This window comes from Anastrepha obliqua, chromosome 1 (assembly GCF_027943255.1).
Source record: "Anastrepha obliqua isolate idAnaObli1 chromosome 1, idAnaObli1_1.0, whole genome shotgun sequence".
Lineage (NCBI taxonomy): Eukaryota > Metazoa > Arthropoda > Insecta > Diptera > Tephritidae > Anastrepha > Anastrepha obliqua.
In genome coordinates, this window is record NC_072892.1 from 153,272,490 (window position 1) to 153,290,899 (window position 18,410).

Consider the following 18,410-nt stretch of genomic DNA (forward strand, 5'->3'; position numbering starts at 1 on the left):
TATGAATGTGCAGAGATGTGAGTTCTAGAAGACTCTCCATTGATGCCGTGGAAAGCTCCTGCCTAGTTACATTGCTATAATCAGACACTGCATAAGAGGCCTCTTCTATTCACCAATTCTCTGCTCGCTATCTCTCTGGTCTGCAAAGGTATCGAGCAAGATTCGCCGCTAGTGAGTGTGGCTATAACCCACAAAACTGGTATAACTCAATAGTTTACAAACACATGTAATTTTGCCAAGGTATTTTTAATTGCTTTATTTTTGAAGTCTTTAATTTTTACTACTGGGTACATACAAGAATATGACATATACATATATACAACATATTTATACTGAGCCACTTTTAACACCGATTGCTTTGTAGGGAATTCAGGGAATCGATGTACGCAGCTGCTGAAAAGACAAAAAAAAAGAAAGATGATTTTATAAAGCGCAAAAAATAGTGGGCCATAGCAAATATGATTGTATGTGAAAAAATTTCTGGTGTTTTAACATGCAAGTATTTCAACATTTTCCAATATATTCCACTCAGCTTACGTTTTTAGTGGGGATATCGAGTGCGAGTAGTAAAAGAAACTGAAAACTTCATTTAGTGCCGTTTAGCGAACATCTGTAGCCTGTTTCTGTAGAAATCGATAAAATTGTCATTCACTCGTCATTAACGACGTCCCAACGATGCTCTCCCTGACATTCGAATTGACGCTAAAAAGTGACAAAAATGCAGAACAGTGAGAGAAATAGTGTGACAATCGATAAGGAATGTGGGAAGTTGAATCAGCAAATGGTTGAGGCAGCATTGAGAAAAGTAAGTAAGTAAGTATTGGCGGACCCCGTAGCCGAATGGATTGGTGCGTGGCTACCATTCGGCATTCAGAGAGAACGTAGGTTCGAGTATCGGTGAAAGAGCAAAAAGGAAGAAAACGTTTTTTCTAATAGCGATCGCCCATCGGGGGGCAATGGCAAATCTACGAGTGCATTTCTGCTGCTCATAACAAAAAAAAAATCTGCCGCTCGGAGTCGGCTCAACAATGTAGGTCCCTCCAAAATTTCCTACAATAATCTCCTCGATCTGGTGTGGGAAAGGATTGCATGTCCGAATCAATGCTTCTTATTCCTGCCGGCCCTAATGGTTTCAATTGCAGCCTTCAGAGAAGAAATGGTTTTACAAAGATGCTTATTGGTTTCACGCTCAACCACGCGCCATACATAGTAATCCAGAGGATAAGAGGTTGGGAATTTCGGTGGCCATAAGTTCAGTGTTATGTGGTTATGGAAATTTTCAGCCATCCAATCTTGAGTCGCCATCGATTTGTGTGAAGGAGCAGATTCTTGATTTTTTCATTGTAGAAAATGAAACTTAGCATACGTCCATATGAAGAGTGCATCAACATAACAAAAAAAATAGGCTATTAGCAATGCCCACTCTTATCGAACTGCAAGAAATTTGCTGAAAGAAGTATGGGCTGTCACCGCATACATCATCATTCTAGGGCTTCACTACATTCTCTAGAACCTCGAAATATGCAGCAGAATTCACTCCAAATACTTGTTGTGGCATGAAATGTCCTTTGTTGCTCACATGATCTAAAACCGCAACAGTTGTTCGAAACTTCGTGTATGTGACAACAAGAACCTCTGTGGGATTAGAACATAATCATCAATAATTCTGGTCATTGCTGCAGTTGGTCTTTTGGTCTTCGTAAGAATTTTTTTCTTCAAAGAAAAACATGACATCCCAGGCGCTACAGAGTGTTTAATATTATTTATAACGCATTTTAATCGAATAACTCCTTATCCTAGTGTTTGCTAATACATAAAGCCACTTCTGCGCATAACATAAGGCTTATACCGGAGATCTTCATGGACAACTCGACGAATAAGACCATCGGAAACTTTAAGCTCCTTCGCAAGAGCCTTCATTGGGTTTGAAAGGCCCTAGTCAATGAGTGCTTTCATTGGTTGAATAAATTCTGCAGATCGTACAGCGTCAAAATGATCCTCCTGTTAGTTGCGTTTTACAACAGATGCATCGCCGCCTGGTGCATCCTATCCACGGTGAGTATTATGAACGAATGATCGGGCGCTCTTAAGAAAATTAGAGATTTCTAAATCGGTGTGATTTGCATATTTAGCGACGATAACTGCAGGTTTTTTCATTTCTGGAGTTAAGTTGCAGTTATCCATATCTTATCTGCAAAATACCAAAAATGAAAATAATGGTTTCGGGAAGTTAGAGCCACATATACGCATTTTCTTAACATGGCGCCACAAAAAATAATCTAAAGGCGTTATATCGCACGATCTGGGTGGCCAATTGACAGATCGACAGGTCCCGAACGTGAAATAAAATGTTCAGCGAACTCGCCTCTCAATAAGTCCATTGTTACGCGTGCTGTGTGGCATGTGGCACCGTCTAGCTGAAACCACATGTCATGCAAGTCAAGCTCTTGCATTTTGGGCAAAAAAAAGTTGGATATCATTCCCGGTATAGCGCACCATTCACAGTTACGTTACGATTCGCAGCATCTTTGAAGAAGTATGGTCCAATAATACCTCCAGCCCATAAACCGCACCAAACTGTGACCTCTTCTGGATACATTGATAGCTCTTGCAATTCTTCTGGCTGATCTTCACTCCAAAATCGACAATTCTGCTTATTTACGTACCCATTGATCCAAAAATGAGCTTCATGGCTGAACATAATTTTTCGACTTTAAACTTTCTTAACAGAACACGCATTTTGAAAATAAAAATCAATGATTTGCAAGCGTTGTTCGTTAGTAAGACGATTCATGGTTAAATTATAGACCAAACTGAAGATGTTTGACAGTGAAATAAAACACGAAACGAAAAATCACCCGTTAGTTGAGGAGGCGCTTGTAAGTAATTTTTCGCATAATTTTCCCTTCCAGCCATACACATTTCTCGTATATCTCATAATGCATCCATCTACCTATTCAATTCAATCATAAGCAAACCCCTGAAAATAAATCATTTCTGTCGAAATTAATTCATCCGGCGTAAAAATAATAGGCTTGGTTTGATAATCTGAAAGCCAAGAGTAAAAACAAAGTTCAATACATTCGCCTCGGTCGAGTAAGTAGAGAAATCCGATTTAGGGCAACAGGCACTCAAATATTAATAACTTCGTCCATTTTAAGTCGATTATTTATTGAAATATATCTACTTAATTATTTATTTATTTACTATTTATTTATTAATTTATTCATCTACAGATATTCTTTCACACTACATTAACTTTGCAAATAAATTTTACTTAAAGTTTAATGAATTTAAATTAAAATTTACTATATAACTTCGCAGTAAGTGTTCCACAGTCGTATGCATCTAAATACCGACTCATTATATGCATGGCCAGTTTCATGTACAGCGACCGTAAAAATTTTAACCTGCCTTAATTCACATTTAGGATAATGGATGTTTAGCAAAATGTAAATTTCACTACAATATATTAAGCCATTATCCCTCTGTGGTTCGACTATATTTCAATCTTAATCTAAATGAGATAAGACCTACATTGCAGCATATCTGAAATAGGCCATGAAAATAAAGGCTTTTCAAAGACAACGTAGTCGTAGCAGAACGATAAAGCATTTTTAAAGTTATTGTTAACGCACGGGAATGGTAATGACGAATAGAAAAGGAATGCCTTTATGGATGAAATCACCGAAATTAGGGATTGACGAAATAAGTGCGAATCGCAAACAAGAAACGCTGTGGCTAAGAAAGTATTCGATGCGGTACCAGCTGAAAAGATCAGGTTGAGAAGGACTTAGCTTGGGTTGGTATGTCCAATTGGCGCCGGTTAGCCAGAGAGGTCCGCAAAGGGTGAAGGGCATTGTTTATAAATATTATTGAAAAGTGAGTTATTCTATCAGATAAGCACTGTAAGCTTAACAGTTTCCGCCTACCCAAATAATCGGGACAACCATTTGGCCAATGAAGTTTTGATAAGGCAAACTTAGTAAAAATTCTTTACACTCTTTGCATTTTGGCGTAAAATTCTCGGGATAGAATAATAGAAAGAAAAGGCGCAAAAGAGTTTATATACCTTAATTGCCTTAGAGATCCTCCCTTTAAAGGCCTAAAACAATATCGAAAGCAATAGATAAGTGGGAGTTCCAGCGATTATTTTTCGGTAGGCCAGTCGTCGGTTATGTTCATCAAATAATGAAAATCATGAAGATTATTCCATTGCGAAGGTTTTACCTAAGTAGAATAATCGTAGCTAAAAGTGCGTAGCTAACTTCATTGTCGTAGTAAACCGAAAAAATGCCCAAAACTTGCGAGAGCTGAGCTGTTAAACATGTAAATATGCGAACATTAAATGTTTCATTGGTTACTTATTTTTCATTGGACACATTTTTTCTTAGTAATAAATAAGTTATTCTGATATACTACCGAAATCTCAATTTATTTCAAAAAGATGCAAATCGTAAATCTTAGAAATCAAAAGCTTTATTTGTGCATACACACATACATACATATATGTGGGTATATTTATATGCACAACACATTTGCATACACCTCAGATTTGCTTAATATCATCTCTTAATATCTTCTAATAACTTTGAACCACAGTCGACCGAAATAAAGTTCAATCGCATCCGAATTTGAATGTCACGCCAACAACAACTGTCGCACAAAACTTATAAACTTTTTATTAAATTCAAATATTGTATGTAAGTGTGTGTGTTTAAATCAATGAATATCGTTTAAGTGGACCCACTCGGACGGCGGTGAAAACCCACTTGCAAATGACATAAATAAGAAATCCAGTGAGTGGGTGTGTTGCAACAGCTGTGACAAACCACTTGCAATCAAGAGTAGCAGATTCAGCTACAGACAGAGCGCATTTATCTCGTCGCATGCGAAACGAAGTGGAAAGCAGAAAGCCAACTGGCTGCATGAAGTAAGTAGAGGCCAAAGGAAATAATGAACCCAAATGTCTGTGGCAAAAGTATGTATGTATGTGTGTATAAATGGATAAGTAAATGTGGCATAATTTTAAATAACTACCAAGCACACAATTTGTAGCTGAGATTTTGCGTGTATGAGTGAGTCTGTCTTCACACAGCAACTGCCCTGCAGGAAAAATATGAGTTAGTACGATCTGTTTCAGAACTGGTACGATTGAGCTGATTGCAAACTACTTCGTAACTCATGTTGCGGGTAACAAGTTTGATAGTGAAAAAGCAGAAGTGGTACTCAGAAATAATGGCCATTCGCGGTTATTATGGCCGTCACCTAGAGTGCTCACTACTTCTTCAAAGGTACTGGCTCGAGTTCGGCCTCCATAGGTGCATACAAAAGTATGTAATTTGCGCATAAATTTGTTACCAGCTCATTGACTGAACATTTCCTATAAATTGTGGTGTTCAACTTGATGCAGTCGTACATACGAGCAGCTTTTTCGTGATAGAAAGGCACTTAGAGGCCTATAATCACACGCCGAGAAGCGACCGCTGTTAGAAACACCGGCTTATCCTCTAATACCAATGAAGGTCGGGCCATAAGAGCCACAAAATGGTTCCACGAAGAAACATAAATGAGGTTCCTGTGCCGCAAAATGATATCACAATGGACCTGTATAGTCTAAGTGAGTTAGTTGTACATACCTAAGACCACCATAACCTGACCTAACCTAAGGTCGGGGCTATACCGAATAACAATCATGTGCATCCTCACGGAGGTACCATATTTTTCAATATTCTAGTATTTTTTATCTTGTGCAAACTATAAAGTATGTTAAATATAAATGTAAAACTAAGTTATTTAAGGCCCTCGCCTCATTTGAAATGGTGTTTTTTGGGTGTTTCTTTAAAAGCGAATAAAACGGAAACGAAGAAAAATTTATTTTTGTTTTCAGCATATTATTTTTTAACCTATTTTTAAAAAGCAAAATTTTTCTTTGTCCATACAAGGTTTGTTCAGCCTTCAAAAAATGGTCTTCACATGGACAGTGGACACAGATATATCAGATTCTACTGTACCGATTTTGATAAAATAAAATTTAAAGGACGTTGTTGCCGTTATCGTGTGAACTACGATCATTCGGGGAAAAAAATTTTAGTATTTCTTTCGGACCTTTAAAATTAACAAAAGGGTAAAAAAACGCGTTTTCATCTTTGAACGTCCGCCATTTTATCAAATTTTTTTTGTTTCATTTTAAAGATCCTAGTACAGACAATAACGACCTTTATACTGAAGAAGAACCGTTCTGTCTTTTTGATTTCAGACACCTGTGAGTCCCGGAATCCGTGTCGCTAGCGACATACCTTTTTTTTGGAATACCATTTTTGGAAGGCCGACAACTTTTTGAAACTCGTATGGCAAAAAAAAAAATAAATTACGTCTTCTCTCTTTTTTATTATTTGAACAGCAACAGATACAAGTTGTAGAACACACGAAGCGGATTAACCAAATAAATTGTGTTGGTTATGATGGTTTTTCATGTCTAACTGTTACCTCGCTCAGTACTCGAAAATAATTAAATTTGAAAAGGGTGATCAGATTGGAGATACTTTTTGCAGATCGCTTTACCGTCAAATTACATAAATAAATACATACTTTTTTTCAGTATTCATTGAAATTTTATCATGGAAGGACTTACGTCTGAACAACGTTTACAATTTGTGCAATTATATTACGAAAATCGACGCTCTGAGAAAAGTGTTCATCGTGCGCTCAGGACTCGAATTTATAGCAGCTCTGCGATGAGGCCCATTTTTGACTTACTGGCTACGTCAATAAGCAAAATTGCCGTATTTGGGCTGAAGAGCAACCCGAAGCTATTCGAGGGGCAAGAAACAGCCACTACATCCATTGAAAACAACTGTTTGGCGCGGCCTACAGGCTGGTGGAATCATCGGCCCATATTTCGTCAAAGGCGAGGCTGGCGCCAATATAACAGTGCATGGCGAACGCTGATGATAAACTACTTTTTCATGTCGGAAGTTGGGAAATTGAAGCCCGTGATATGCACAACATTTGGTTCCAAAAAGACAGCGGGCAGCGCTACTTACCATATAGCCCGTGAAACAATGGGATTACTACGTCATCGCTTCGTTTATCCCTCGCCTCGAAAGAGTCGATTGGCATCCACGATCGTGTAATATCAGACCTTTGCACTTTTATTTGTGTGGGTATGTAAAGTCTAAATGTTTTGTGGTCACACCAGCTTCGATTGAGGCATTGGAAACCAACATTCAGCCAACTAAAGCTATTCACGAGATACCGACCGAAGTCCTCCAGCGAGTCGCGAGTCATACGAAATTAGTGTTTACGGATGGCCGAATTTTGGTCAACATTTGAAAGGAATTATCTTTAAATGTTCTACACAAAAATAATAAATGAATTTTCGTTGTTTTAAGTTAAGTGGTTAAGTTTTAAGGGCCGGTGTTAATTTTGAATAAAATATACTTTTTTTAGGAAATTATTGTCATTTCTCTTTATTATGATACTATCGGTATGATTCAATTACTTATGGAACAAAATATTGGCGAAATGGCCACCGCGGCTTCGGCGGCACACCTCCATCCGATGGTCCAAATTTTCTATCACGCTAAGGCATAATTGAGGTTCTATGCCGTTAATGTGCCGAACTATCTCATCCTTTAGCTCTTGAATTGTTGCTGGCTTATGGACGTACACAAATGACATGATCTTGGCGGCCAACTGACATCGCCGCGACGTGAGATTATTCGGCCATCAAATTTTTCGCGCAAAATAGCCATTGTTTCGTTAGCTGTGTGACAAGTGGCACCGTCCTGTTGAAACCACATGTCGTCCACATCCATATCTTCCAATTCGGCCCATAAAAAGTTCGTTATCCCCTCACAATAGCGAACACTATTCACAGTAACTGCCTGACCGGGCTCATTTTGGGAAAAATACGGCTCAATGATGCCGCCAGCCCATAAACTGCACCAAACAGTCACTCTTTGTGGGTGCATTGGTTTTTCGATAATCACTGTTGGATTATCATTCGCCCAAGTGCGGCAATTCTGCTTATTGACGAATCCACTAAGGTGAAAATGTGCCTCATCACTGAAGATGATTTTCTTCGAAAATTGGTCATTCACTGTTGCCATTTCCTGCCACCATTCTGAACATTGACGACGCTTGAAATGGACCAAGAGGCTTTAGTCCTTGAGTCAATTGCACTTTGTGAGCGTGTAAATGCAAGTCTTTATGAATAATTTTCATCAACGACGTGCGTGAGAGGTGCCATTGTTGAGCAGGACGACGAGTTGAGGTGGACGGCTCTTCAACCATACTATCGGGAACAGCTGCAATATTTTCTGCAGTACGAGCTGTACGAGCATGAACTGGTGTTTTTACATCTCCTAAAGACCCGGTTTGCTCAAACTTTTACACAATTTTTTCGATGTAAGCACATTTGGACGATTAGATTGACTGAAAAAATCATGAAGTGCGCGATATGCATTTTGATTTGAACGCCGTTTTCATAATAAAGCTGAATAACTTAACGCGTTGCTCGATTGTGTATCTTTCTATGGTTCAAATTGAGTTAGTCTGAAATTAAAAAATGTTAAATCAAATTCAGAAAAGAGCTTGACGCTTAGGTGTGGTTCACATTCAACATCGGCCCTTACAATTTAACCACCCCTTATATACATTGTATCATATGATATACATATACATATATACATTTCTACATCTAAATATCAATAAAAGATGAAAGCAACTAGACACTAACACTTTTCTTCTTTTCTATAAAAAATATCATCGGAATGACCATGGAGGAACCACATTTTAAACCTTACAACTGCGTCGCCCTCCGATGATAACTTAAATTTGTAGTCCTAACCTGCGCTATGGACTATTACGTGCGAGATAGCAACGCGAGCAGCAACACCGTTTTGCTTTCCTCAGATACCATATTTCATCAAACTCAGCACAGAATGGCGACTATCGAAAAATGTATGCGGCTGTGGTCTTCTCAATTCAGCACCAGTGCTAAGCTACCACCGACACACTCACTCCCTAGTACATTGCTCTATTACTTACACAATGAAAAAGCAAATGAACGCGAACTAGTACTAAATTCCCAGAAAACAGACCATTCAATGGCCCATTAATGCCTTTTCCAGCAGGGATTAAGTGATGACCACTCACCCCAGGTAGGCAAATAACAATGAGTTGTACGGCTTCAGTTGAATGAATGGCAAAGAGTAAACGGAATTGACTTGAATGGATTGCATAATTTCGCATGTTGTGCGTGCAATGGCACAAACAGCCAGTAAATGGTTTAATATACAAAGCAGCAGCGCTATTTCCTATAGTTACACGGGTATGTGATAGGTTAGCAGTCGCTGCTTTGTGCTTGTTTTCTGTGCATCTCGGTATTTTCCCACTCAACGATGACTCACTCACACGCTTTGCATGTGTTTGTTGTGGCCAAATTCATATTTCCATTGAATGCGGCCTACCAACTTCTTCGCTTATAACTTTGACAATATCGAATAACGAAGCATCAAGGCTAGACCTGAGTATGTTTGCCTACCAACTGACGAATGTTGGGGATTTCTGAAGGTGCGCGCTGGGCACACGCGTCACTGCAGTAGGGCTTAACGTCAGTCTGCAGACTCGCTTCGCATTAGAGAGGAACGAAAATTGATGTAAAAGCTATCAACGAAAAATAATAAGAAAGCAATTAAAGCAAACATGAGCCAAAAAATGTAATGGTGTTGGTGTTGTTTATTTTTTTCAACTATTGTTGTTTTGTTTCTCGTTCACCATAAGACCATTAGCACTCATCAGTGTAGCGCCATGCCGCTTTTTGCGCGTTTTTTCGGTCTCAGGTCTAATATTTTGTTTATTTTGGTTTCCTTACTGTGTCAACTCCCTGACTTATTTTGATTTGTTTTGCGCCTTCACTTGACTGTTTTTGCTTTTGTTTGTGTTTTTTTTTTTTCTTGAACATTTCCTACTCTCTGGTCTGTGCATAATTTCTTCGTCTTCTGTTACGGTTTTACCAACTTTACAACTCAGCTTCTTTATTTTGCTTTGGGGCCACAACTCACTCGCATTGAGATCCATTAAATTTTTAGTTTTCATATAAATGGCTTGTTTCCGATTGGCGTTGGCACAGTTCATTTCAAAAGGCAGTGGTGTTAAGTAGTGGTAGACGCGAGCCACCGTCGAAAGGACATTTTATGAAAACACTTAAAAGTTTACAAGCAACAACAAAAGGTGAGCAGTTAAAAAGATATATTTCTGGATTTCTTGTGTTTGCATTGTGTGCTGAGTTTTGTATCGCAAAATCTTCGCAATCTTATGTAGGAAGAGTGCATAAAAGGATCGTAAAATACAAAGGCTATCATGCAACATGTATATGTGTGTGTGTGTGTGTGTGTGAAATGTGCAACATAAAGTGAATGTCTCAATGTTGGCTCATTTAGCGGTTAAGTAACCGTTATAAGTGACTTAGTTAATAGAAGCTTCACCAACAGCTTCAAGCTGGGCGCGTTATTCAGTATGCGGGAAAATAAAGGCGCTTCGCTGTTGTATACTTCCGCTGTTGTTCAATTATTTACGCAACCTACCATTGGCTTAAAGGTGCCTCACTAATTGAAACAAAATTAATGCACTCCGCTTCTTTCTATACAATTATACAGGATTACAGGAAAAACCAACCTAGTTGCTTAAGGGCAATATTATTTAAACCATTTCTGATTAATTCGTATAGCAACAAGGTTGGGTTAGGTTAGGTAGTGATGGTTGCCCAGAGAGTGGGCGCACTTGGACGAAAGAAGTTCGGATCATCCTTAGTGATACCATTGCAAGAGAGGAAAAGAGGTGAAGGAAAAGGACGATAGGACAAAAGGGAAATGTGTGGGGAGGGTGGAGTGTTCGTGGACTATGAACGGTGACTAGTCTGCGGTTGTGTTAGCCTCTTTATGCTGCTGATGAAGTTCATCAGATTTTTGTTATTAAGGCCTGCTATATCAGCAGACGCAGAAAAGAAGTGAGAAGCAAGATGCTTAAATCTTAGTCCCGCGAGAGCTGGGCAGCTAAGGAGCAGGTGCTGAGATGATTCATTCCACCTCATCCTCCATACAGCTGACGCAAAAAGGACTCAAAGTAATTCCGAGTCTCATGGCATGTGTACCCGGCGGGCAGTGCCCCGTGAGGTTGCCCACGAAATTTGAGAGATGATATTTCGTCATCCTCAGAATATCCCTCGAACACCTCCTATCCGAACGTGCCCCGATGGACTTCGCGACCTTACACGTTCGTGTACTTACGCAGCGCTCGCTGAGTTGGTGCAAAGCCCATCCTTCCAGGAGTAGAGCGCAGGTTGTCAAGGAGATCCCGATCCTCTCCTTTCGCGGGCACACCGCCTCACAAGTCCCTTGTCTAGCCAGCTAGTCGACTTCGCAGTTTCCAGCAATGACACTGTAACCAGGTACCCAAATTATCTCTATATCGAAGAATTCTGATACAATCGAGAGAGCGACCAGGCATTCCCTGACCAATTTCGAGGGCATCACAATAGAGCAAAGAGCTTTAATTGCTGCTTGGCTATCGGAATAAATATTTACCTTCTTAACACTTATTACGTAAGTGAGCAGCCAGTCAGCTGCTTCTTTGATTGCGGCCACCTCTGCTTGGAGCACACTGCAGTGATCCGGTACCCAGAATTTGAGTTTGATGGGGAGCTCTTTGCAGAATACTCCTCCTCCAACCCTACCGTCCAACTTCGAGCCATCCGTGACCAGGTTAACGAGGTCCTGTCGCCTGGTCCACTCCTCCCTTGATGGAATATGGGTGCAGAAAGTTCCGTTTGGACTAAGCGAAGGCATGCACTGATCCGTCGACGAGGGGATGAACTCAAAGTTTCTGAGGATGCTTGAGTGCCCATATTGGCTTTATTATGGTATTATAGGCCAAAATACCACTCTAGGGCATGCTAGTTTTTTAAATAATTTGCAAGATAGTTTGCTTACAAAAAAATTTGTTTATGCTGTGAAGTAGAAGACACCTAGTAAAAAATCGTCAAGCAGCCATTTGGTTCAAATCATGATTCAATAATAAAAAAATGTGGGTGGCGTAAAGTTTGACAACTGATTTGGGATGCTACTTAACCCGTTGATGCAATTTGAAAGTAAAGGAAAAGCTTGCAAAAAATGTGAACCATAGAATAATTTTACGTTATTTTATTAATAATTTTTTATATTTTTAATTGGACCATTTCTGTACGTTAGTCACACATACAAGTATATTGATAATGCATGGGATTGGCATCTATTGGTGCCTAGCTACCGAGTTCTTCATGTACTTATACTATTTCTTATGATATTTTTGTAAAGATATAGTTTAGTAATGCCTCCCATATTTGCTAAGAATTTGTTCAGGTTTTAGAAAGTAGAATATCCTAAATTTAGAAGCTTGTGGTTCTACAAACAATTGTGGTAACCAAAATCATACAGTTATAAAATACAGCATAACTTAGTATTTCCTACTTAATAATTGCATTTTAACAATTTCTGCAACTTTCGGTATGTTTCACAAAAGGTTTGGGAACCTACGCTTTAAAAGCTAAACGTTTTGTATTAAAAATGATATTTTTCTTCATTCTCAGAAGACCGTTGGTCAACCATGTATGAATTTTGGATATTGTCCCAATTATTTTGGTTGATTCTTCCAACTTTTTAATCTGTCCCTCAGAAACTATTTGCCTGGCATTTGATTTGAATTTATCCAGTTTCACAAGTCGTTCTTTAAGATGGGCCAATTCTTTCTCCAGGTGAAACACACGACAGTCATTATATCATCTAAACCAAGCTCCTTTAAATAAAAAAGAAATTACTCTGTTTGCGTAGAAGCGTTAACCAAAGGAGGGCTGTCTCGGGCTCATTCAAGCTATACAAAATCTCGATAGGCTTCGGAAGAACATCACTAGCCAACTTTGCCCTATTCTGATATTGAAGTCTTTTACCGAAAAGTTAAACACGGAAACTTTTTAACTTATTTTCAAAGAAGTCACGCACGATTTTACCCAATGTTTTCGTTTCATTTCGTCTTCTGCGACATGAACAAACTTAACGGCCTCTTTTGTCCACGTTTGGTGGCGCAAAAATGCTAAATTGTTTAGTAAAATTTTAATTTTTAGGCTTTTGATTCCTTTTTCTTTAGAAGTTGCTCCAAAATAAAAAAAAATTTTTCCAATAGGGCATCACATACTTATTAGGTATCTCAAGATGTCCGACGCATAGAGATCTTATCATCACTTTTAGCTATTAATTCATGGATTAACCTTTTATTAACAGTTTTCATTAGCAACATGCCCTTTAACTAAAAACAGAAAGGAATCGAACCTTTGAACTAACTTTGAAAAATAGTGGACATAAGAATGGACAGCGGAAACATTTTCTTAAAATCAAATATCTCGAAAACAGTTAAGTTTTGATTATCATCTCAAATAACCAAATTAATCAGAAATTACTTAAATAATTTTGTTCTTGAGCAACCAGGACGACTTTCCCTGATCTTATCTCCATATTTTCTTAGAATTTTTTATCTACGAGGACTTTCCGGTCAACCCTTTATAGGTACATATTTTATTGTAATTTTTCTTATTTTTTTCATCTAAAAAAGGTATTTCTTCAGTCTATCTGTTCTTTTAATTAAATTTCTTCAAATTTTTCAACAAATGGCTCAAGCGATGCCAATAACTACCTTGCTATTTCAAGGCTGAAGAGAACGGCAGCTGCCATGACTGATCGTATTTGGTTGTTATTAAGTACCAAGGGTTTGCCCCGCAAGTTATTAAAAAATTGAACTGCTGTGATATATTAAGTACTGCGGTCCATTCCGAATATTTCCAAATCCAAATTATCGATTTCAGGCTAAATTTTAGCCTACAAACCTGCTGGAGGACTGGTTACCATATATTATATATTTCATTATGCTCTTCTAATTTATTCAAAATATTCCTATTTTGGGAGTAATATTCTGAAATTATATTTTCATAATCAATGCCGATACTGCCTTCGGGGGTTCATGACTAATTATTACTTACTTACCTTATTACTTAAGGCCTCCATAAAATCTTTCAAATGAGTAAATTTCGTATTTCTTAAATTTGGTAAATTCAAATTTATTTTCACAAGGCTATTTATTGCATATGGGATAATTAAATAAAGAGTATAAATGTTCGTCGCCGTAGCCAAATGGATTGGTGCGTGACTACCATTCGGAATTCACAGAAACAACGTAGGTTCGAATCTCGGTGAAACACCAAAATTAAGAAACACATTTTTCTAATAGCGGTCGCCCCTCGGCAGGCAATGGCAAACCTCCGAGTGTATTTCTGCCATGAAAAACCTCCTCATAAAAAATATCTGCCATTCGGAGTCGGCTTAAAACTGTAGGTTCCTCCATTTGTGGAACAACATCAAGACGCACGCCACAAATAGGAGGAGAAGCTCAGCCAAACACCCAAAAAGGAAGTACGCGCCAATTATATATATATATTTTTTTTTCGCAACCATGAATTGGCAAAGCAACGGCTCAACCATATCTAGACCATAAAATCTTCATAATACAATGCTTAGAATTATTTATTGAGTACATTGTTTTTGCTCAACGTGGATCGAAAGTTGCAAAAAGGAGAGAACTGCAGCTAATTGGGAGCATGCGATAGAATTGTGGATCAACAACTTCTCTGGATTTTAATCGTAACGTTAAAACATCGTTATAATCGAATATAAATTGTAATACATTTTTATCGATTTTTATTCTTCTTATTTCCTATTTTTCATATTTTTGTTAAAGAATTATTTTTTTTACCATTAGTTTTTAATAGGTCAAGACAAAATCGGCTCAAGAAAGACCTGACATTTCAAGAAATTAAAGTTCCCTTTTGTTCCATTTGCTCAGCAACTATTGTCTATATCCCTCAATATAACACAAATTAACAAAATGGTGCGAAAGCGCTAGTTGGATTCTGGAAGAATCACCACTTAAACCAACAACAATACAAATTATCAACTATCGAGGAATGGATGTAACATTCTATGCAAAATTCATACTAAGTATAGCCCCAGCTCTTGAAAATGAAATTTTGAAATTTAAAAAATTTTATTATTACACTTGTACTAAATTTGATTATATGATAGCACTACGATAATTTTTTTATTTTGAAAATATTATGGCTTGGCGTACCAAAAATTCTCATTTTCGTAGGAATCCACTATTTGTGTGAAAGAAGAAAGGTATCACAGCGAAAAAAAAAATTTAAATGTCAACAGAATTTTGCAGTCCCCTGAAACTTGCACTTTGTTGTACCAAAATTCAGGGTTGTATAAACTGCATAGGCAGTGGTTGTTGGTTTAAGTGGTGATTCTTCCAGAATCCAACTAGCGCTTCCGCACCATTTTGTTGCCACATCTTCGTTACCAACTTGTTTGCCAGTTGGTAAAGAGTTAAAAGTGTTATGAAATTTTTTCAAAGTTTTATTCAAAGCATTATATGGCTGTTGTTGTTCTATGAACTAGTTTTTCATAAAAAAATGTAGTTGTGTGTGTATAATTTTGCTAAAGGATATACATATATAGATCTTATTGGAAGGGTATGAAATAATATTGGTCATGAAAAGTAGATATGTACCTAAAGTATTCAGAAATCTATTTTTCCTAGTAGAAAGTCCAAAAAAGGTTATAGGTACAGATTATATGTAACATCTCCACTTTCAGTCTGAAGGTGCGCTTGATGCACATTTTTTGTTGCAATTTTCGTTCAATAATTTGTCCTTTCACCAATTTTCTGTGGCACATGTGCCAAAATCTACGAGATAACAACAGTTTTATTTTCAAAGATTTCAAGTTCGTTCCTTGTACAAGCTAACACTTTGCGAATGCATCTTGCCATCATCAGTCATCAGTCCAGTCAGTTGAGTCACAATCAACTTACTGCAATCTGTAGCTAATAATATTGGATATTGGAGGAAAGAAATGATAATTGTACCATTTTTTACCCGAATGGGATAAAATAAGACTAATCAGACTAGTCTGAAATTCGAAATGCATATCGATGGCCCACTTATCTGTTGGCAACGCCATAACTGGCGGATTACGTCATTGATGTACCACACTGCAGGTCCAGAGCTTAAATTTTGGTACGGGCAAAAGAAAAAAAAAGTGTTATTTTTGCTTTCTCAACATTTTGTGAATCCTAATATTTAAGTATTTTTGAACTCAAATATTACTAGTCCCGTTATATTTAATCTGAAAAATTCAAAAATCCGAAAGTGAACTTGAAGCAGCAGACTTGCATAGATACTGAAATTTTGTCGTTCCATATTTTCCGTTCCTTAGAAAAAGTGAAACGACTGTTCTTGGCACCCATATATACTCCTATATACAGAATTTTCCGTTAAATTTTCCAAATTTTCCATTTCTTTAAATACGCATTGCTCAATCTGAACCAGAATTGGTAAATATTAATCACCATGAATCCATATGTGTGTGTATGTATGTAGTTCGAAGAGTTGTATAACAGCGCCAGTCAAGAGGCATTACTTACATTGTTATGCTTCACTATTATCACCACATTTGCCATCATTAAATATAAAAATTAATTTAAAAGCTTATTTCGCTGCTGTAATCCCGTGAAATTGCGAAAAAGGGTCGAACGTAAGTGAAAGAGATGAAATCTTGCAAGCGAATACAAACAAAAAAAATTGTATGTGAGAATGGGAAAAATAAACAGAAACGATAATTATTTCAGCGATTATTGGCAATGAAAACGAAAGCACAAAGAAGGAGATACGTGCAAATGTATATGTGTATGTATGTGTAGGTAACTACCCTGCGAAAAATTGTGAGATTAAACTCTGAAAAGAGTATTTCGGGACTAGTTCCATGGGGGGGCAATTGGGTAGTAATTCGACAAAGTCGAAAAACTTCTTTGAATTTTGAAAGTAATAAGACTGAGAGGAAAATGTACATATAATATGAGCGACATTGGTATAATATGAGAAGTACAACTTGAGATTCTGAAGGCTGTGCCTTACGTCCATTCTGGGGTTTTTGAATTTTTCAGATTAAATATAAAATTACTTATAATACAATATTTGAATTAAACAAAAAAAACTTCAGTGCTAGAATTTACAAAACATTTAGAAAGCAAAAAATAACTAACAGAGTTTTTTTTTGCCCGTACCAAGATTTGAACTCCAGTCCTCAAGTGTGGTACATCAATGCTATGATCCACCCGCTATTGCGTTGCCAATAGATGAGTGGGCCATAGATATGCATTTCCAATTTCAAGACGTACGAGTCTCATTTCATACCCATTCGGGTACAATTAGTCTTTTCGCAGCTCCAACGAAAGTGAGAGAGAGATTACAACTGTCAGTTGTCGCACGTTCCCGAACACACTCGGGCAAAGTCGCATTTTGTGCAGGGTAAATGCAAACTATAGTCAAAATACAAGCAAGTAAGCGATAGAAATAAATGTGCGCTTTGTACAAATACTAAATAAAATCGTAAAGAAGTGAGTCACATCACTAAAGTTTCGAGTGTGTTTAGGTGAATACACTCGTGTGTATGCAAACATGTTTTAGTGTGTCCTATTATTTGGTGCTAATTGCGGTACTCATACTAAATACTCAATTCGTGTGCGTGTGTACATGTGAATGGCAGCCGGCTTTATTGCTTGCTGTCGCGTCACCAAAGATTGCGCAATGAAAGTGTTTCAGTATGCAAATGCCGTACGAAAGAAATGGAAATATATGCATGTATGTGCATGTGTGCGTGAATGAGTACTACATATACAAATTTACTGTATTTGAGTATGACATAAATATGCATAATCGTATGCTGACCTTCGTTTTTGATACTCCGAATGCGTGCGAGTGTTAATTTGTAATATGCATACAAAGTGTCGTATGAAAAACAGGTTGGCAATTTTTGTATGAGAAAGTGAAGCAAAATATTCATAATTGCCAATTTGTTCAGAAGAAAGACGTCAACTTTTGCATTTGGCATTGAAACTTATTAAGGTTAATAATATACTTTTGTGAGAGAAATTTACACATATTTGGTAGCCTACTTTTTGAGGTTACTTTTGATGCAAATAAATTGAAGTGAAAAACACTACATCATTTTCAGTTTTAGTTCAGAAAGGTGCAATCTATATTCAGTATTTCAATTTCATATTCAAAATTTGAATTTCAGATTCAGAACTTCAATTTCGTATTCAGAATTTCCATTTCGACTTCATAACTACAATTGGAAATCTGAAATTTCCAATTAAGTTCAGATAATTTTAAATTCAGTGTACGTCTTGGATATTATAAGTTACTTGGAAGTAATTATATCACAATTCTTGGATTATTACTCATTTCATTATATTAA

General features: G+C 37.4%; 1 protein-coding gene across 1 annotated transcript in view; it reads left to right on the forward strand.

Moving 5' to 3' along the window:
- The first annotated feature begins 718 nt into the window (after positions 1–718).
- The window catches only part of LOC129237822 (uncharacterized), a 38,268-nt gene continuing 20,576 nt past the window's right edge, over positions 719–18,410 (forward strand). The window contains exon 1 of the mRNA XM_054872773.1: positions 719–805. Coding sequence (XP_054728748.1) covers positions 719–805 — 87 coding nt within the window. The remainder of the gene's footprint in view (positions 806–18,410) is intronic.